Source organism: Grus americana, chromosome 1 (assembly GCF_028858705.1).
Source record: "Grus americana isolate bGruAme1 chromosome 1, bGruAme1.mat, whole genome shotgun sequence".
Lineage (NCBI taxonomy): Eukaryota > Metazoa > Chordata > Aves > Gruiformes > Gruidae > Grus > Grus americana.
In genome coordinates, this window is record NC_072852.1 from 5,098,897 (window position 1) to 5,121,763 (window position 22,867).

A 22,867-nucleotide genomic window follows, 5' to 3' on the forward strand; every position below is an offset into this window, starting at 1 on the left:
TCACAGTCTTCTTTTCTTTTCTTTTCTGCAAGAGAGAAGGGGAATATGCTGTTTTCATGCCAGTGATGTGGTATTTCTTGTAGTACCTCTCTTAAAATGATTATTTATTTCTTTAAAAGGTTTGTAAAAAGACATCTTAATGCTCAGCTGATGTCTCCCTGCTTTTTCAGAATTGTTTCCTTTTGCTCCTAAAATAAGTTACTGTACAAACCCAGCTCTGGATGAATGAGTTGAGTTTTGCTATGGTTTTGCATAAGTAGAATTAATTAAATTCCAATTGTAGCATCTTTATTGTCAGTGTGTTATCTCGGAGTCAAACCAGTGGGGTTTGAGTTAGCAGGGTTGTCAACTGAGGGACATAATCTTTGTATTTGAAACTGAATGGATTTACTCTGACGTAATTGAGACAGTGTGATATTGCTCTGAAAAGCATATCATTGCTGTTCACATATTTTCTCAGTTGCAAAAGAAAATTATGGCTTTCCCAGCTGTGTTAAATCTTTGTTCCAGTTGTTACATCCCATTAGGAGAGCTACATTCAAGATTTTCATTACTTTTCTGCTGTTGTTTCTTTGCATTTGCAGTAGCTGTAGTTGATGGGAGCTTCTGTGGCTGCAAATAGAAGGCAAAAGGATTTGCAAAGCGGGCTTGAGATGTGTTTGATGCCATGAAATGCTTCTGAATACTGTGTTGGGGGTGGAGGAGAGCGCGAACTTACAGGGGAGAAAGTAAGGGGTTTCCTGTTAAAGTACACCACGTTATGCTGTTCAAATTTGTGGAAAGCTTGTAAAAGGAAGCCTATTCAATATGCTGTAGACTTCGCACATGTTTTTATCCTAAAATTTAAAAAAAAAAAATTTGAAAAACAGTGTTGGAATATGTAACTAAGGTATCGAACTACAAAACAAACTGACATCATGTGGTTTCTGAGAGCAGAGTTCTACATGTTTGTTGTTGTTTGGTTTAAGCAGAGGTGAAAAGGGAAAAGTTCTCTATGTGCCGCTTCGTTTTGCACTCACGTTTCATGTGGTTTGATAGAGGTGGTGGCACAGGTGGTCCTTTGGGTTAACTGCTCTGGATATGCTTGTATATGTTGGGGTTTTTTATGTTGAGGAACTGTCCAGTGAAGACAGACCAATATCTGCTTCATTTGCTATTAATTTAGCTAATGCAGCTTGGCAGTGTGATAGTTGGGTATAGACATGAAGAATACATCGTGTTTTACCTCTTAACTTAGCAAATCCAGTAAGAGAGTTTAGTTTCCAGTATGTTTGTGTGAGTGGTATTGTTGATTGGAGGGACAAGGAAGGGAGCTGTGCTTTATGCCCCCAAAAGAGATTTTTTTTTTTTTTCTATTACATTGCTTTAAAAAACAACCAGGTAGAAGCTACTTAACGTTAATCACTGAGGGTACCCAGCCATATTTCAGCAGTAGTGTAAAGCAGTGCAACATAATGGAACTAATTTTACTTCAGTTTTTATCAACAGGACAAATTTAGATTATCTGCTACTAAAACTGGAAGTGTAATAAACTAGATAATTAAATTTGAGGTGTGCTGGATCTAGAAGTGGGTTTTTCGGTACTCTTTTCTTGAATTTGCAGGAGCGTATGCTTGGATATGCTGTGTTGGTTGTTTTTTTAATTTTAATTTTTTCTGCTGAGATTTGCTTACAGTGAGGAAATAAAGTTTAAAAGTTGCTCTTTAGTTTAATATTTTGTGACTACTTTTTTGAAGATTATTTTGATGTAGACATAGAGTCACAGAATATCTTAAGTTGGAAGGGAGCCATAAGGATCATTGAGTCTAACTCCCTGCTCCTCACAAGACTACCTAAAACTAATTATATGTGTGTATATATATAAATATGAAATAGACATAATATTAATATATTGACATTTATATTAATAATGCAGCTGCATTTATATTAAAAAGGTGGGTTCTCATCTGGTAAGCACAACATTGTAACTGGAAGGAAAAATGACAGATCTTGCAAAATGTTTTGCCATGATAGAACTGGCTCTAAACCTGCTCCAATGCCACTGCACAATCTCCTGTAAAGGAAACCTTCATTATAGCAAATTACCTTTCTGGAGAATGCAAACAGCAGACCAATATTTTCATTAGGAATTACCACAGTGGAGAGAATTGACCTGGCATCAACCAAATTTTAATTTTGTTCTAATGAAACGTCAGATTTACTTCATACGTTTTTTCTTCTCTTTTTTTTTTAGTTCCTTCACTCTTATCAGTATATAATAATAATCTCTGTCAAAGTGTTCAATTTTGATGATCAGTTTAAATGAGCTGGTTCCCTATACTGATGCTGAACAACAGTTAAAACAAGTATCTATAGAGGGCCCGTAACATTTGTTATAAGGATTGTACCTCTTTATGTCCTGATAACCTTAAATGTTGATGTTTTTAAACTAATTAACTTCTTGCTGGCTACCAATAAAGAAGGACAACTTGGGTTTTTCCTTGACATTTATGGGGTTACCAGGAAAAGGAGCAGACTCTGAGCAGCAGTAGCAAGAAGATGCTTTTGCCTGCCTGGTAACTACATAAATAGGACCCTTTTTCCCCACTTACATGCACTCAAGTAAGGTATATAAACTTTATTTAATAATCTACTGTGCATGCTTCCAACTGTTCTTGTGGATGCTGGATAGAAGTGGTGTGTTGTCTGCTTGAAAGAGTCATCCTGGAGTAACTATTCAGTATAGATACACGGGTATTTATTGTGTGGCAGGGTTGTGCTGGACCACAAGGAATCTGTGATAGAGCCTGTAATAAAAATACTGAGGAGCTATACCTAATAATTTGCTGGTTAAAAAAATCTCTTTTAGAGCAGACATGAAGGTGAATGCTGAGCTATTTATAATAGACTGTACATGTTGCATGGGTAGTGACTCACTGACTTTTCTCAATGTATTTATTACAGAGCTGCAGTTGCTCCATTTAAAAAACTCGCCATGAAACTAAAACCTCTTCTGTTCTGTACTTACTCGCTTGTTAAATTTTCACTGATTCATATGAACTTTGGGCCAGGAAGGAGGAGGTGATGGGGGCGAGTTTGACAAAAGTAAATCAGCTATTCCTGAGACAGAAGTTAAGGAAAGTAACCTAATCCCTACCTGCTCCCTCCCAGTTTCTTTGGATGGCATGAGCATTGGTCAGCTTGTTTGCTGGAGGAATTCTTGTGACTCTTGCAAAAATAACTAGGGTTTAGTAGCTTCTAAAAATTCCTTTTCCCCACAAACCAAAAGCAAGCTTTTATTACTTGAAGGGGAGTTAGTGCACTGTCCTCATTCTGTTTGATTTGTTTTTCCTTGTGGACAGCTAGGTTTATCTGCAGGGAATGCTGAGCAGCAGGGTTGAGGGCTGGATAACTTTCCACCTAAATCTTTGGCTCTGCATGGATTCTGTTTCCCCATCATTTTGGTGCTGTACTTTTCTGGGGATCCACTTCTACGTGCAGATTCCTCCTCACAGAGTGTTCATCCTCATGCATAGGGAAGCTGAGAGTAATGTAACTGTGTGGCTGTTCCCACAGGTTTCTAGTGAGCTGTTTTGAGACTGAATGATCTTAATTTAGCTCTGTTGTTTGCCGCAGCTATATCTGTTTCAGAGCACAGTTCCCATTCAGGGAGACAGCACAGCTTAAAAGCTTGTGAGAAAGGTATTTCTTAGTTCACTGTTCATGAGGTAAAGAGGAGAGTTGTAACTTGCTGGATGAACTAGTCCCACTTCCTCCCATCTCTTCCCAATCCTGGACAACAGATATTATTTGAAGTGTCGTGGTATAGGGAACAGCAAGAGACTGGAAACCAAAAGCTCCAAAGCTGCTTGTGGTCTGGCACTGACTTGCTGTGTGACATCGGATTAATTATTTCACTGGGAGGCTTCAGCATCTGAATTTTTAAACTGAGGATAGCCCAAATATCTGAAGAATATTGAGACAAGTTCAGTATGCACAAATTAACTGATGGGGGGGGGAAGTTTACTTACAGAAAAAAGCCTAAGACTAAATGAAAGACCAGGAGAGAGTGTGTTACATGTTTGTCAGCATTCTCTTTTATCTGTCTAGCTTCTGCTATTTTAGTGAATTTTTATCAAACCAGAGAGAGAGGAGCAATGCTAAAGTGTTCAAATAAAAGTATAAAGTCACAAGCCTTTATTTGATGAATCACCTGAATTTACATTTAATGCTGTCATGATTTAGCCCCAGCTGGCAGCTGAGCACCATGTGGCTGTTCACTCGCTCCCCCTCCCTCCATGGGATGGTGAGGAGAATCAGAAGAAAAAGGTAAAACTCGTGAGTTGGGATAAGGACAGTTTACTGGGACTGCAAAGGGGAAGGAAAATAACAAAAACAATACTTAGAATATACAAAGCGGGTGATACACAATGCAATTTGCTCACCCTCCTCCCCAGCCAGCTTCCCCTTTTATCTAGAGCATGACGTCATATTGTATGGAACATCCCTTTGACTAGTTTGGGTCAGCTATTCTGGTTGTGTCCTGTCCCAGCTTCTTGTGAAATTTAAATCTATTCTAGCTGAAAACCAGGACATTATCCACCCCTTATTCTATACCATCTACATCATGCCCAGATTCTACACTTTCCCATTCATCACCACCACTTTTCCTGTCTTTGAGATATAGATATATACACATGCAGTTATCATTCCCTTAGTCTATGGGCCATACCTCTAAAATGTAGGTTTGGGCTCCATCTGTCATAACAGTCTCTCAGGCCAGGAGCGATGGTGTGTGCTGTTGAATTGTTACATGCTGCATCCAGAGCTCGTGGCTGGTGTATCTGGCGCGGCCTGTACCCAGGGTCTGCAGGTTGAAGATGTCGATTTTGGTGAAGTTCCTGGGTGCCAGTCTGCTGAGGTTCTAGTTCCATCATCGCTGTGCTTTTCTTGGTTTCATCAAAGTTCATCCTTCATTAATTTGGGTGATTGTTACTATAATACCATCAATACAGCATATAGTAGTTGTAGTAGTGATGGCATACAATGGCAGGGTTATTTAGCAGTTAGTATCATCCAGTTTAATTTATTGGCTCTTCTCACCCAAAATCAAATCCCCTTTAGGTACCCATTGAACTTCCCCATCCTTTCGCATCCCACACCAAGTGCACCCAGGTCCTTGAGCAAAGGCAATCCTTTGGATGGGTTTGCCTTTGCCTGAAGCAGGAGTAACCCAGACTGTCTTCCCCAACATATTCTTCGTGCGCACTGCAGGGGCTTTATCCCTTTCTACAGTACATGGAAGTTTTGATTGGGCAGGGCCAGCTTGATTGGCAGATCCCCTGGTGTTAACTAACCAGATGGCTAAATGTGTATCCTGATGTCTGAGGGTCCCACCACCCATTGCTCTCAGTGTAGTCTTTAGCAGTCCATTGTATCGTTCAATTTTCCCAGGGACTGGTGCATAGTAGGGGATGTGATACACCCACTCAATATCATGCTCTTTGGCGCAGGTGTCTGTGAGGTTGTTTCGGAAAAGGGTCCCGTTGCCTGACTCAATTCTTTCTGGGGTGCCATGTCACCACAGGACTTGCTTTTCAAGGCCTAGGATAGTGTTCCAGGCGGTGGCACGGGGCACAGGATACGTTTCCAGCCACCCGGTGGTTGCTTCCACCATTGTAAGTCCACAGCACTTGCCTTGGTGTGATGTAATTGGTCTGCCAGGCCTCTCCATACTTATATTTCAGCCATTGTCCTCCATACCACAGAGGCTTTAACCGCTTGGCTAGTTTGCTTGCAGTGCATGTTTCACAGTCATGGATAACCTGTCCACGGTCAAGTCCACCACTCGATCACGAGCCCATCTATATGTTGCATCTCTTCCTTGATGGCCTGAGGTGTCATGGGCCCAACGAGCTATAAATAATTCACCTTTATGTTGCCAGTCCCGATCCACCTGGATCACTTCAATCTCAGCAGCCTGATCCACTGCTGGTTGTTTTGATATTCCTCAGTGGCCCGACTCTTGGGTACGTGAGCATCTATGTGACGTACGTTTACAACCAGCTTCAGTAGCCGGGCAGCAATACCTTGCCATAATTTGGCAGCCCAGATGGTTTTGCCTCTGTGCTGCCAGTTGCTCTGCTTCCATTGCTGTAACCACCCCACAGGGCATTTGCCACCGTCCATGAGTCAGTATGGAGGTAGAGCATCGGCCACTTTTCTCGTTCAGCAATTTCTAGAGCCAGCTGGATGGCTTTCATCTCTGCAAACTGGCTCGATTCACCTTCTCCTTCAGCAGCTTCTGTGACTTACGTAGGACTCCATACAGTAGCCTTCCACCTCTGATGCTTTCCCACAATGCGACAGGACCCATCAGTGAACAGGGCATATTGCTTCTCATCTTTTGTTAGTTTATTATACAGTGGGGCTTCTTTGGCAAATGTCACATCCTCCACTGGTGACATTCTGAAATCTTTGCCTTCTGACCAGTCCATGGTCACTTCCAGAACTCCTGGGTGATTGGGGTTTTCTATTTGAGCCTGCTGTGTGATCAGTGCGACGTGCTTACTCCACGTAGCACCAGTTGCATAGTGTGTAGAAGGGACCCTCTCAACATCCAGCCCAGCACTGGCAGTCGGGGTGCTGGGAGGAGCTGTGCTTCAGTACCAATTGCTTCTGAAGCAGATTGAACCCCTTCATATGCTGCCAATATCTCTTTTTCAGTCAGAGTGTGGCGGGCCTTGGATCCTCTGTATCCCCAACTCTAAAACCCCAGGGGTCAACCTTGAGTCTCCCCTGGTGCTTTCTGCCAGAGACTCCAGGTACGGCCGTTCCAGAGAAATTGTTCTTCGTCCAGGTGGCTTGATAAAGAGGGCTTACAATCAGACTGTAATTTGGAATATGGATCCTCCAAAAACCCACAATGCCTAAGAAATCTTGTGTTGCCTTTTTGCTAGTCAATGGATCACATCCATTGGCATCTGACAGTGTCCATCTTGCCATTTTATTTCTAAAAACTAGATCTCCTGTGCAGGTCCCTTGACCTTACTTTGTTTTATGGTAAAACCAGTTTTCTGAAGGATTTGGGCTATTTTCTTCCCTTTCTCAGAGACAACTTCTGCTGTGCTCCAGTTCCAGTGCAGTCTGGATCAGTCCATGGCAAATGGTGGGGCTGTGTTTCCACCCCTGGGGCAGTCAGTTCCAGGTGTACCGGACACCCCTCCAAGTGAAAGCAAACTGTGGCCTGCACTCTGCCGCCAAAGGGATGGAGAAAAATGCATTAGCAGTATCAATTGTGGCATACCACTTGGCTGCCTTTGACTCCAGTTCCTATTGAAGTTCCAGCATGTCTGGCATGGCAGCACTCATGGGCAGCATGACTTCATTCAGGCCACGATAGTCTACTGTCGGTCTCTGCTCTCCCTTAAACTTATACACTGGCCATATGGGGCTGTTAAAGGGTGAGCGAGTTCTGCTGATCACTCCTTGGCTCTCCAGTTGACGAATCAGCTTATGGATGGGAATCGGGGAATCTCAGTTGGTGCGGTATTGCCACCGGTGCACTGTTGTGGTAGCGATTGGCACCTGTTGTTCTTTGACCCTGAGCAACCCCACAACAGAAGGGTCCTCTGAGACACCAGGCAAAGTAGACAATGGTTCAATTTTCCCCGTCTCCAAGCCCATCAGTACCCTTTGGGTCCTTGAAATACCCTCTCCGGAGGCAGTCTATGCCAAGGATGCGTGGAGCCTCTGGGCCAGTCACAATGGGGTGTTTTTCCCAGTCATTCCCAGTTAGACTCATTTCAGCCTCCAGTACAGTCAACTGTTAGCATCCCCCTGTCACTCCAGAAATACAGATGGGTTCTGCCCCTTCATGGCTCAATGGCATTAGAGTACACTGTGCAGTGGTGTCCACTGGAGCCTTATACTCACTTGTTGCTCACAAAAATGACTAGGAAGTCACTTCAAGAGGATAAGTATGATCAGGCCTTCCACCTAGGCTGGGGAACTGCCCACTGGAAACTGGAGCGGCATTTTTCCTGGAAGAATCCCCTTTTGTGATTGTTTTTCCTCGCAACTCACGTACTTGTGCCTGTACAGTAGAGGTAGGTTTTCCATCCCACTTCCTCATGTCCTCTCCATGGTCACACAAGTAAAACCACAGGGCACCTCGTGGTGTGTACCCTCTATGTCTTTTCTCTTGAGCAGAGGAACACTTACTCCTAATAGCTGAGATACTGGTCTATACAGGTGGGGAATAGGACATATGCTTTTTGAGTTGCTGGACCTTTCTGAGACAGTTTCTCCACAGCCAAGACAAGGGAGAAAGAGAGAACTTCCTTCCTATTGCTGGAGTTTGCCACCTACTTCATCCACCACTGGTGCTTCTTCATCTTCCTGGTCTATTACTGCTAATGAGTTGGCATATGACGATGGTGTGCTCCATACAAACTTCCACCACATGGGTTGGGTACATTGGACTTCATCAGGATCTGTGGGTAACTGCACGTTGTCTGGGTCATAATAAACCATCTCCCACACAACTAATTCCCTCAAGTATTGGATACCTCTCTCCATGGTGGTCCACTTGCCTGGATGACGTACATCTTCACTGAAGGGATACCTTTCCCTCACGCTTGAAAGAAGTTGCCTCTAGAGGCTGAGGGCTTGTGTCTTCCTCCTTTCAAATATTCGATCACTTTATCAGGGTCCTGTAGTTGTTGTTAGAGTTCCAGACCATTGGAGGTGAGAAGTTCTCTAGATACCTGCCCATATTCTCCCACATGCCATACCACCCGTGACTATCCGATCTTGGGGCAGATCTCTGGCTGGTATTCTTAAAACAATTTTTGTAACGTGAAGCAGGACTTGAAACACATTCAGGGGACATAGCACTAGGAACGTGCTGGCTTGACCATCCCAAGGATATTCAAAATTCTCAAAAGCTGCTGTAACCAGTCTGAACAAAAAAGGGAGGTGAACGAGCAGGATAAAGTATCCCCCTCCGTCTTCCCCATAGGTTGGGTGTAATCATTAATAAATTCCAAGAGATGTCGTCCATGGTATGGGCGTGACAGCAAGTAGCAGCTTAACCTCATGACCAGTGAAGTTATCATACCATAAGTTGATATTACACAGTACAGCAAAATGAGAATCCTGATAAACAGTGCCGTAGGGAATACATACAGCAAGTAAGGATTTACATACCACAGCCATATGAACAAACAAAACACTATTGTGGCCAGCGACTATTTACCTAATACAACAAATGTGTGTAAGAAATTTGTTTTAACACGCTCTGGTCAGATCTGTCGTTATCTCAACCCTTCGGGCCCCATGTTGGGCACCAAAAAGGACTGTCACTGGCAGCTGAGCACCATGTGGCTGCTTGCTCACTCCTCCCCGCCATGGGATGGGGAGGAGAATTAGAGGAAAAGGTAAAACTCGTGGGTTGGAATAAGGACAGTTCACTGGGACAGCAAAGGAAGAGGAAAAAACCAACAATACTTAGGATATACATAGCGGGTGATACATAATGTAACTTGCTCACTGCTGGAGCCCAATGCCCAGCCTGTCTGCAAGCAGTGACCCCTCCTCTCCAGTCAGCTCCCCCCTTATATCCAGAGCATGATGTCATATGGTATGGGGCATCCCTTTGGCTAGTTTGGGTCAGCTGTCCTGGTTGTGTCCCCTCCCAGCTTTTTGTGAAAATTGTCTCTATTCTAGCTGAAAACCAGGAGAAATGCATTTTTGTGCTGTGTGTATTTCCAATTGATTTAAACACAGATATGAAGACAGACCTGAAACTTTTTTTGTACACTTTTCCCACCAAAGACACTTCTTGCATAGAAGAGGTTAACTGATCGGTCCTTTCATCCCTGTGACAGGTGCAGGTTTAAAAATTTTTTAAGCTTTTAATCAATCTTATGACTTGGCATTGTCTCTTTGGAGGGAAATGTCAAAGATACAGGAAAATCGAATCTTCTTCAGGGTTTTTTTGGTCGCCTTTTGAACCTGCTTTCTAACACGCATAATTGGTTTTTGATATGGTTGCTTAAATGTTTCCATGCTTCGATTGCACGTAGTAGTTGCTTCTCTGCCATGTGTTCTTAATAAGCACTTGTAGGAAAAAGTCCTTTTTAGCATTTATCACTTGCTTAATTACATCAGTACACTTTTTTGGACGTTAAAAAGATCACGTGCAGATCTAGGAAAAGACCTTTTCCTATCGCAGTGATAAACTGGACTAAACTTTCACCCTGGGTACACGACGGTGCTGGTGTCAAGAGGCACAGACTGAGCAAGGTACTCGAAACACCTTCACAGAGCCCCAGCAGTGGGGTCGGTGGTGTGGTGTATCTTGCAGTCCTGTGTCCCGCTGGGAAACCTATTGCAGCATTTTCTCTGCCTGTGCACTTTGTTTTTCTTCCAAGGGAATCTGAATTCAAGCACGATGTGTGTCTGTGCCTTCGGTATGCTTTCCAGGTCTAGGCAATGCCCACCTGGGAATGAATACTGAGGCTCACTGTGAATCCCCCTGTCCTGCAAGCAGCGCAGGCAGTGAATTCAGAAGTGTCTGGGGAATAAACATGCTGTACTTCTGGGCTTGTCGAAAAGTTTTCCCAAAATTTTTCTTTTTAACTCGCTGTCCAGCTTGTACCTGTTAAATATTGACACCTTAGAAAATGGTTAAGTTCAAAGGTATCTTTGTAGTCTAAAGAGCAACTAAAAGTGACAACACAAAATTTCTTAGCTGTGTCAATAATCTAAATTTAATTTTTTAAGGACAAAACACTCTTCTGTCTACCTAATAACTGTAGGGATCTCATAACTACTCCAGAGTGGCAATATTCTCCTTTAATTATGTTTATGTAGGTCTCCACATTTCTCTATCCCTAGAGTCTGCAGGGGAAACTAGTATTGCACTCGTACTAGATATTATACAAACACAAAATCCAACTGAGATGGTTCTTGTCGTACAGAGTTCACGTTCTAAATACAGACGGGCAAAAGAGGCGATAACTTGGTGTGATCTCCCTTTTAGCTGTGAAGAGAATTAAAACACAAGCGACTTGCCCAGAGTCACACAAGGGGCCAGTGTTAGAGAGCTGAGAATCAAAACCATAATCTGAGTATTACCCTTATCTTCACAACAAGACTAAGAAGAGAAATTCTAGAACAAAATTCTTATTTTCTAAATGTACCTGCAGGCATAAGTTGGCTGGGGGTTTGAATTCATCCCATGATGTGAGAACCAGCCTACTCGACTGCTTCGGCTTCAAGATAAACCAAGAAGAGATTAGGTTAAAGGACAAACAAAAGAGCATCCCCCCCTGTTCTCCAAAGCTGGGGCTTCACAATAGCGATTGTGTTCCTTCAATAAGCACAGGCTGGTTTTCCATAATTACTTTTTAAAGTAAATCACAGCTTATCATCATGTAGGGATGTAATATCTTCATAAGCCAACTATACAGAATTATAATAATTCAGTATGATTTTATTGAATTTATTAAAAAAAATCATGTTTGGGATTTAAGGCATTTTTTTGTGTGTGTTGCTGTTATGAAAAATTAAGATGAGACTCAAAGTGGTGCCTTGGCTACCAAAGCCAGGTGCTCAGTTCTCCCTCCAGAGGCCTTCAAAGGGATTTCGCTCTGTCAGACCAGGGAAACCGAGGCACTTGGAGGACTTATGCTCCATATAGGTTGAATCTTGGAGCCAAATTACATATGTAGAACAAGCTGCATCCTCTCTTGGACTGTTTTCTTGGAGGTCATAGTAAATAAATATCCTAACTGCTTGGCCTGTAAGGTTTCACTATGCTTTTTGTAAAGAAAAGTTTGGTGCTGTAGAGTCAAACTTAAGTTGCATCTCAGGAAGTCAGCTCCTGATGTTTAGTATAAAATGTTTTCTCCTCATCAGACCACTATTTAATATTCCTGTGTTTCATCCATGAGGTATATCTAACCGGTAGGTAAAGTGACTCATAGTTTACGAAGCCTGTAGTTATCTGGTGGAAAGATACTATGTGAAGTATTTTTGTTATCAAGAGATACATGAGATACCTTCCTTTTTTTTTTGCTACAAGTGAACTATAATTAGTTCAACAAAATGAAATTGCTCATTTGCTAGATTGAAAAATAACATGTAGCTTGTTACATACTGGTAAGGGGCCACTTTCTGCATATTGAGGGCTTGTTTCGTTCATTTGAATGTTCATTATAAAATTGGAAACTATTTTAAGTGGTGTTGCACAGTGTTAATTGACTGTTGCCAGGTAAAGCTGCCTGTTGCTGCTCCCTCGGTTTTGCTTCATTTGCTTCTTGAGATGCAGTTCTTTCATGGTATGAATTGAAACAAAGTGATATGGATCGAAACAAAACACTTTTAATGAGAGTGTGTTCTTAGCCTGAAACATTATATAGCCTGATGAACAGTAAAGCTGGCAGAACTACGGGGCAGTAATCTCAGTTACTGGTGGGGAGCCGTGGCGGATTGTAATCTCTAAGTGGAGATAGATATTTTTTTTAAACTGGACTTTTTCAAAAATGTTGTTCTTCGGTTGTTTTTTTTGTTACAGACGGCCGCACAGATCCAATTTTGGATGATGTAGGTGATGCCTTCAAGCTTATGGGGGTTAACCTGCACGAGCTAGAAGATTATATACACAATATCGAACCTGTCACTTTTGCACATCAAATCCCTTCATTTCCCGTCAGCAAGAACAATGTCCTGCAGTTTCCCCAGCCGGGAAGTAAAGATGCGGAAGAACGGAAGGAGTACATCCCTGATTATATGCCACCTATTGTCTCCTCTCAAGAAGGTGCGAAATTAATCCTTTGCTTTAAGGTTTGGTCCCTGTGTGTTTGCATATTTGTTTGCATCCTCCAGCAGTTCGAGTTGTGCTGCCCAGAGCGGGTCACTCAGAAAGGACCCACTGGGTGTTACACAAGCATGGTTTCAAAACAGGTAGCAGCGCTGTAGCAAGTTTATTTTCCACCCTTTTACTTTCCTCCAAGATTAACCAGTGTCAAAATACACCACGTTAATACATGCTTCTGTAATGCATTTTACATTTTAAGTTTTCAAATGATAATAGAAATTAATGCTTTACATTACCTTTTATGTGTTAGTCTCCCTCTTATATATACTGCAAGAGCTTGTATAAATTGCTAAAGGTAGAAGGAAGGCTGGCAAGACTGGCACAGCATTCCCAGCTCCTTACAGCTATTTCTTCTTCCTTTGAACAAATTTAACAAAAAAAGAAAACAAAAAAACTTCTTCCAATTAAAATGAAGTCAGATTTAAAATAAGGAAGTAAGAGTCATTTAGAGGCACAGTGCTTGCTTCTAATTCTCTTTGCTAATGTTGATTAGGGTTTCATCATCGCTGTTCCAACTGCTGTCCTTCCCTTTCTTGTCCCACAGAGGCAGGGGTTGAGGATCACTGTAACAGTGAAACCAGCTATACAAATGCTACGAGCTACAGCTAGCCTGAGAATTTTAACAGTGGCAGTGGAAAAAGCAAAATTGGGTTTTTTTTCTGTTTTTCAGCTACATGAGACTTGATCTCTAATAAGACAAACCTTTAAGAAACGAGTCCTAGTCTAACTTTCCCTTTGAATAATAAACATCACACAACTGTACTTTGTGGGGAAATAAATGTATGTAAGCTTGTGGACCAGGTACAAAAATCCCAGACTGAAGAACTTCATTTTCCAAAAGAGTGTCATTTACAGGTGCAATCCTCACAAGATACTTACTTAATTTATAATTTCTGTGGGGACAGAATGGATATCATGCTCTATTATGCATACTGTTCTTTTTTAAGAACTAAGACCTCTAAGTCTGAACATTGAAATATGCATAAAAAATTCTGCCCAGTGTAAAAATGAACATAAAGGACATCACCTTATAGGGTGAACGAAATCCATTGGTGTGCTGGTACAAATGGGGCAGTATTTCAGTGATTTGTTAACCTGTAGTAAGCATAGATTCAGTCTTTCATACATCATGTTCAGCTATGGATACAGTTACTATGTGCTGCAGTTGGAATAAGTGGAATTATAGTCAGGGACAGATATCTGAAGTGTAAAGGGTTTAGTGGTTTTAGAGTGTTCAGAACAAATACGCCATTTCCAGTAACGATGTGAGGACTTTCTCATGCTGATGAATATTTCTGAAGCTCTGTGGACTTGACCTTTCTGTTTTCTTTAATAGCATAGAATACATAGTTATTTTATAGATTAGTAGCATTTTAATGTCTCTTGCCTTAATATAGCCCAGGAAGTGAAACTGCTGATTTTCAGTGAAACTGCAGAAATATTTTATTGGATTGATAAGAAGGTACTAAAATCTCCCCCTCCTAAAGTTTGTTAAAAGAGTTGTTTTCAAAATCTAACAATGAACTCTCTTAAACCAGGAAGAGACAAACAGAATGTAAATATCGTATATATAGACAACATTAATAATAGTATAGAGGAGGAAGACGTTGGGAAGTGAAAAGGGGTTTTAGCTACCCTGTTCTGGCTGCTTTCTTAAAACACTTTAGCCTGATTTTTCAAGAGGTAAACAAACACCATTCTGTCAGAGATATCCAGCAGCTTTGAAGTGTAACAGTGTTACCCAGCAGTTTTGCATTTTGTTGGTTTGGGTTTTTTTACTTGGAAAATCATACTTTAAAAATATGCAACAAAGATCAAATTCAGCAAGGCTCAAAGCAGCCATAGACAAATATGTGAACATGGGGAGTGAGAGATGAGAGTATTACAGGCTCAGTCTGGTGATACATGACATAGAAAGAGAAGCTAAAAATTGAAATGGGGACAGTTGTGTGCTTTTTTTGTATGTAACTTTTTATACTCTTTCTCTTGCAAGTTAGATCCAGGAGTTAGATTTTAGCAGTCCTTATAAATAATGTATGAATCCTTTTAACACCCGAAGCAAGAAGATATTATTTCCAAAGTTGGATGAGAACCAGGAAAACTTCTAATGCCTAAGGCTAGTGTATCAGAGGACCTATAGACACAACTTCAAAAAATAAATACAATATTTTTTTAAATGGAAATTTAAAGCAAGCATTAAATAAACTGCTGAATGCAGGTTTGTTATAGTTGGTTTAAAATACTTAGAGTTGAGGACATTTAAATTTTGAATTAAGTGTTTTCTGAAAATACTATTTCTAATTTTGCTATGGTATTTTTTTTGAAGGGGTGAGATAGATCAAGAAACTCTGTTGTATATGTTTTGTCATATTTTATTCCAACTAAAATTTGGAAGAAAAACTTTTCCTTTCGCAAATTAAAGGAACGCATCATAAAAATACTGAAGAATTGCAGAAGCTGTTTGAGTGGTTTGCAGATCTTTATAGACTAGGAAGAAGAATGAGCTGCTTGCTAAGAATGCGCCGTTCATAACATTTGATTTGCTTTCAGTAGGCAATAAAGATAATTAGTAATGAAGGAAGGCTTCATGCACGTTAAGATGTATAATGTAAATCCTTCAGTCACTTAAAGGAACTCGTTATGTCCCATTTTATATCGAAGCCTAGAGCTCAGCTTATGCTATGAATATTTATTTATAATTTATTTACAATTCAGAAATTAGTAGTACTGATGTATTTTAGCAATAATGTAGCCATGATGGTGTAAACGTGTGAGCAGAACAAGGTTTATTGGGCGAGGTAATATTCTTTAATTTTATCAGTTGATCTAATTAGAAGTATTATCTCTGGTGACAAACTGACTTCGTAGGTAATTTTAGCTGCGTGCTTTAGTAAGAAAAACCCTTTTTTATTGTTCGTTTTAAAAAAAAGAAGTGTTCAGTATGCACCATGACCAGTAGGTGTTGCTAATCTCCTTCTCAAAAGTCCTCTAGTTCTGCGCATATAACCAACTTCTTATTTCCACTTACTCTAGAACTGGTGGTGTTGTGTTCAGAGTATACAATCTACCCAGCAGCTTGTGCGATGTCTTAGTTATCATTGCCAAAGACTCGATAAGAGCAAAAAGTCTTGTCCAGCCTGAGAGGAGCCGTTTCCTTCGTATATACTCAATAGTAAGAAATGCTGAAACAGCTCTCTGAACGATTTCTGAAGCTGTGGGGGAAAGGGAGGAAGGCAAATAGGTTTTCAAGATCTGTAATTTGTGTCAGTTGGAAGTTCAGTTCGGTGGTGCAAGTTTTATTCCAAGCAAACAGAAAATGTTTTCTTGCCTTAAATATGCCGTGCCTCATTTCAGTAACGTGCACTAACTAAACGATCTGGTGCAGATTCCAAATGCTTGCACTTCAGGGATCTGCATATAAAATTACATATTTTATAAAACAATCTGACTCAGTATTGCCTTGGCAAATGTTGGGTTTTTAGCAGTATTTTTACAAAGGACACTGAAGGGATAATTTTATGCCAATGTATCATGATGTTCACTGTCTGCCTATTTTTAATTAGTCTCCTTTTTGTTTTTTGAGTTATTTTAGCGCTGTTGTCACTAAAATGTCATGGTAAACTTGTAAGACAGATTAAAAAAGGAGAAAAAAATAAATTAGTTGCAAAACATGATGGTCATGCTTTATTTCTTGTGCTTTAATGTAAAAGAACATAAATTTTGCAATAATACATCAACTTCATAGAATTTGTTGATTGCATTTGAAGCAAAACAGTACTGTGCTAAAACTAGGCCAGTTGAGAAAGCCCAGTTACTTTTCCACAGCTAATAATAATCACTATTACATTTTGTGATAATGTTGAGAGCTCTGGGTCCTGATGCTTTAAGAACATGTGTCATTCTCCATAATTAAACCAAAGAAAAGTGAAGTGTGAATCCTACATGTGCCATGGTAACCTTATTTTTAAGCTTCCCGGAATGAATTTCCAGGAAATCTGTGCTTGCTGCCTCTTGTTATTACCTCATTTTAAATAATAATAATAGCAATGATGATTTTTTTTTTTTAAAAAAAGAACCGCTTTATGTCAACTGCTTGCTTTTTCTGACTTTTTGAAGTCACAGTTAGTCCATCCCTGTTTCTCTGACTGGAAGACTGAAGAAAACATGGGTTTTTGTGCATGCAATGCTTTTCATAGTCTATTATATTTGCATGAGACCCTCATTCCTCTCTTACACTGTAATTGTGCTGGGGTACGTTGGAAGGATATGAGGGAGAAGACATGAGAGTCTTTTCCCAGTCGTTGAATTTTTTTGTGGGGAGAGGAGGTAGCTTTTAGGGAGTCAAATGTCCTCCTCGATTCTTGCTTCATTTTTTTCTGTCTTCTGCTTCATACCACTTCACTCCCACTTTGTAGAGATTCAGCTCCTTTCCCTTAAAAATGATCAGGAAACAAATGTCATTTTTACCCGGCATTAAGTTTTGTGGTCTTTCATTCCTGGTAATGTGTGTTCAGGCACTGGCAATGTATTTCTGATCACTGAGTCAGGACCAGTTCTTGGCACCGTGTACAAATTTGGATTTATTTGTAGCCTTTTCTGTCAGAGCATGTTATTTCCCTGGCAGATCAAAGCATAAAATTGTTGATCTTCTTACAGTTCTGCCTTTTCCCCTCTTTGCTGTTGATGTGACATTAGGACCTGTTACCCACCAAAACCTGATGGTTGCAGCTACCTGGAAGCATGGGAACCCATCTGTCAAATTAGAGATCATCTTAGAACATCTCTAATTTTTCGTACAATGTTAGTTGCTAAAAATCACATTCGAATTGATGAGAATGGGAGGGATGAAGCAAGGTGCTAATCAAAATAACATGATTTTTGCATCTGATACCTAGGGCTTACCGGTGCTAGAATTGTAATTGTATAAAGCATTAAGCATCACGGTGGTATAAAGCATTAGTGTCTAGCTCCAGTGGCTAGATATATCAGATTTTAAAATTGTCACTGGCCCCTCCGTTGAGCAGTGCTTTCTTTGGCTGTGGTCCAGAACTGAATGTAGCAAGTCTTGGATCTCAGACCAGCCTCATTTCAATCTCTGTTTTCTTCAAGGGTTAAACAAAGCCAATACCTCTTTCTAAATTAGCACGTGATGGGCTTTAAAAAGGATACTGGGATATCGACTTTGCCATTTTGATAACACAGGTCTCACTGCTGTCGTTTTTAAGCCTTTCTAGTTTTCCCCATATCTAGTTTAACCCCACAGGCTAACTCTTCTTCGTCCTAATGGCCGCACCGATGATTTAAAAGCAGCAATGATCTTTTCAACAGAGCTTTTTCCAGTATACTTGGTTAGGAAACCAACATCCATCAACAAACAGGTACTGTGTAGTCAACCAGTTTGAAGAGTTAAACCCCTGCCAGGCTGTGAACGCTTTGCTCCTGGCTGCTAACCGTGCCTGGTTGCTGAGTATTTGCAAGCATCCTTTAGCCGTCTGTGCAGTGTGCTGAGTGTTAGACGCTGATTGCTTTTGTGCGAATGAGTCTTCACATATGCATCAGCCTAGCAAGGAAGAAGCAACAGGAGAAACAGACAAAATGAAAAAGGCAGCCAAGCTTGAGATGCAGACAGAAGAAAGGCATTGGGAAAGAGCCAATAGGAGAGGCAGGTTTCAAAGAAAAAGGAAAATATGAGACAGGAACAAAAAAAAGTGTACAGAAAATGTGCCTGGTTTAAATCTTGCCATTAGACAGAAAAATGACTCTTTTATAGAAGGCATGCTGATAAAGCTGTAATTGGGAAGACAACTGTATCTTTACCTTTTCTTAAGAAGTTGTATCATAATCAAAAGCATAATTTCCAGTGAAATACTGCAAGAAAGGATTTAATGAGGAAGATTTTTTTAAAAAAAAGCTTAAAATGTGAAATTAAATAGACTTTCACCGAAGAGCTTCATTTAATTTGCAGCATTTGGGGAAAAAAAATCAATGTAATAAGTGCAATAGTAAAACTTTGTCTGTGGCAGAAACCAAATCACATAGCTGGGATCTGTAGACTATGCAGACATACGCAATTTTATATTCTATAGGAGGCACAAACCGAACTTTTCCTAATAATTCATGTCTTTGGAAAAAACCCTCTTGCTATTTTTGCAAGAAGGATAGTGGCTGCTGGAAGTGGGGAATGGAGGAAATGGATTAAAAGAGTTTGCGTTGGTTTTTGGGAAGAGGGGAAATCTTCATCTCAGCTTGTGATGGGTTTTCATGTTTTGGTTTGTCTTCCAAGTTTACATCCTTCAAAACAAATAAACCAGCTGGAACCTGGCTGTACCTGAATAAACAAATCAGAAAATACATTTTAGAAAGATGCTGATTCCATTTTTTTAAAAAGAAATAACAAGGAGTAATACTAACTATAAAAATTCGACATTGTGAAAATGTATTTCTTTAGCTTCTGTAGCTATCTAGTTTTATTCGCTGCATATAGCAAATGAAATGAAGTTAACGTGACTTTTCTTCAAGGGGATATCATCCTTTAAAACCTTCCCACAAAGATTTTTCTGGTTTTCAAACCTGTTTAGATAACTTACAAGTTGTTAGTGATTCTTAAGGATTCAAAATAAAAACTGCAGAATGCAGAAGTTGACTTATAAAAGCCAGCCTTTTGCAGTAAATTATATACATTGAATTGGAATGAAAGTCATGGATTCTTTCACTGCATTATGATGTGCAAATTGCAATTTTGGCTATAATAAAACTGGAGGAGAAAATAGGACTTTATGATAAAAGGATTCTATTGTCTTGTGTATTTTGAACAGAAATACTGTCATGATTTTAATTTCCTACTGATCCTTTTTCAGCAAAACTTTTGTCACTTGTCTTGACTCGTCATGTCAGATCAGTTTTTCTCCTTTTCTGACAATGTGTGACTTTGTTTAGCGCCTGCGTTGCTTCCTGCACTGTCTACTGCTGCTATACTTGAGGATTTTATTTCATCTGGATCATCGGACAACTTTGTGCCTTTGAAAGCATAAGTTTCAAATTAGGTTATCGTCTGATAGCTGTGTGTTACTGTTCTCAGACTTTCCCTTACTGCACCGAGTATTTTTGGTGACTCTAGGGGAGGGGGTGGGAAATGGAAAGTCTAGCCACTGCTTAAAGCAGGATAAAAGAAAAGTGCATCTGGCCTATTTTAAGGGCTGACCTTGTAAGTTTATTATTTTTCAGTGCTTTTGCTTCATGCAGGAGCCATTCCTATTTTTCTCCTCATCGAATGCTTTTAGGTTTTTTTCTCTTTGACTTTTGCCGCCAAGGATGCTTTAACTTAATGAAGAGGTTAGTCGGTGGTTACTAACAACTCCTGGCCTTTAAAAAGCAAATAAAAGTTATTTTAGCTACTGGGAGCAAAACCACAAATTTGATTGTTACTCCCCTACACAGGAATTTGTGCCAAACTTTCTGAGAAATGGCTCATAACCCAAGCAAGCCTTCATTTTGTGCTATATTTGAGAGAATCGTTTGGGAAGGACACGGAAGTAGAACATGTTGGTTGAGACCTCATACGTACAGCTGATTTTGAGCCATGTGGCCTTAAGTCTCCCCAGCAATGCCAGCATCCTCCTGCTGCTGATCAGCAGCTGCGGTGTGTACATGGACACAGGGGAAGGGTCCACGCCTGGAGTTCAGGAGTTGTCACTCCAGGTAGTTGTTCTGAATAACGCTACTGTCCAGAGAAGAGTTACTTGCAGAGTAATTTTTTTCAGTTAAACACATTTGAAGTTTCTGAAACCTTTCTTTCCTCCTGTGAAAAATAACCATGCTTGGAGCTATTCAAGAATAGACATTGCACGGTGTTTACGCGCGTGTTTTCAAGTGTAGCTGAGCCTAACCTTGATCTTAGCATCAGAGCAAGCCGTTGTCTAGACAAAGATCACCAGTGGATTACGGGACCGTATCTCTCTCACATTAATCAGGTGAATGACTCATTGCAAGCTTCTGCAGACAAGTATGTGGTAGAGTCCAGGTTAAGACCAAGGAACTCTGCCTCCCAATTTTTCAAATTATGACTAAGAAAGCTCATTTGAATTATTTGTCTTTTGCCACACACAGATAAGCACTATACCTTTACCGTACAGCGCTTAACTTCAGTGTCTTCTTCCAGTCTTCACCTTTGGTACATGTTCCTGTTTTCTCCAACTCTCAACTAAAGGCAATATTAGTGAGTGGGTAAGTCATTAGGAAGGAATAACTCATTTTTGTGTGTGGGCAGTTCCACTTCATTCTGCAAGAGCCTGAGAAATGTAAAGTTGGATGGATAACAGGGAGAGGTCAGATTAGAAGGCATTTGGAGACATGACCCTGGTTCATGTAGCAAGACGCTTGGATAATTAAAGTTCATCTGTAACTGAGTGTTTTTTTGGAATCTTTCATTTTTGTAATTGCACTTATTAGAAACATTAATGACTTTCTGATGACGGTATTTTTAATATATTTATTTAGTTTGGATTTTGTTTCTTTGAACAGCTGTGTATTGCGTGACTGGGTAAAATGTAATTTTGTTTGCAGTTGTGTATAAATGTATATTGTTTGGATCGGTTAAGCAAAAGCTACCGTAGCATACCTGTGTTTTTGAGAAGCAATGTCAAACTTGAGCAGGGCTGGATCTGGCTTGTATTTAGCCTAAGGCTGGAAAACATAGGGTCTTCAGGTGGTAACACAGTAAGTCACAAATTTCTCTGACTTGGTTTGAGATTAATGTTTCAATCATGGTTATAAGTGATGACGCCACGCTGCCAGAGGTGGTATTTTATATGGAGAGATAAATTGAAGTTCAGCTCTGCGAGTGTGTGTTTAAAACAGTCCGATAACAACTTAAATGGCCTTTATTCTGGCCACTTTACAATCTGCAGCATTCTGCTTAATTTATTTTCTCTGGTGAACTTGTTTGCCCTCTGCGTTCACACTGTTGATGTCTGCTGCTTTCCTGTTCCAGAGAGTTGTGTTAAAGGAAGACTCTGCGTTTCATGTGTATTCTTACGGTTGGGATGAAGCATACTTTTCTTCAAACGTTATGAGCTCTTTTCCCTGAGGGGAGGAGGATGGTACTGATTCTGTGTGTCTGAGAGGTACGGCTTAACAGATTGGCCAAATAATCCATCCTGAATTGGAGAGTGAATAATTTTAATACCCCTTATCTTGCATAGATTTTTGTGGATATTCATCTCAGCAAATGAACTTTGCATTTCTAAATGTTTAGAGCAGCATGTTCGTTCAGGTACAGCATACTTGAACCATAATGTTCTCCAAGTTTCTCCACGTTTCTCCAGGTTTCTATACATGTGGGACTTTTGTGCCAGGCGTATTTAAACAAATGTTTTGCGCTTGTGTGCGGACAACGCTAATTATGTCTGACAGTCACAATTGGGAATAGCATGGAGGAAATAATAGTTCTTGACCAATCGCTAAAACACAGGAAGTCCCGGTGCCATAGGAAGGGAGAGAAACTCACTTTTCATTTCCTTTTGAGTCCAGTGTGTTCAGATTAACTTTAAAGGGAGCTGAGATGCAGCTCTGAGGATTTAGTCTTCAGTCCTGTGCTACCTATGTGTGGAGCCCATCTCAGCAGGCAGTTAGTCACCAGCCAGAAAAGCTCCCATAGCTCAGCGGCTGGGTATCCTATTGCAAATTAAATACGAAACAAGGATGCGTTTGGTTTTGAATGAGAAACTTTTAACACATTCATTAAAGAGGCTTTCTTTCTGTTCTGAATATTTTAAATCACACTGTTGCTGAAGGTGATAGCTCATCTGTAATCTCTCAGAGATAACTGGTTTCTTTTGCTATTTTAAAGAGAATTGATGGGTTTGTACCATTCTTATATGCAACAGTTTTACTTTTCTGTAATACACGCTTTACATGTTCAGATCAACAAGGTTTATTGTAATTCAATTACCTTTTTTTGGGGGGTATAAAATATTCTACAAACAAATATTTGCAATCTGATCA

At 40.3% G+C, this 22,867-nt stretch overlaps 1 protein-coding gene across 1 annotated transcript in view; it reads left to right on the forward strand.

The window, feature by feature from the left end:
• Positions 1-22,867, forward strand: part of TAF3 (TATA-box binding protein associated factor 3) — a 125,376-nt gene that overhangs the window by 4,442 nt on the left and 98,067 nt on the right. Inside the window, exon 2 of the mRNA XM_054844559.1 lies at positions 12,563-12,805. Within this exon, the coding sequence (XP_054700534.1) occupies positions 12,563-12,805 (243 nt within the window). The remainder of the gene's footprint in view (positions 1-12,562; positions 12,806-22,867) is intronic.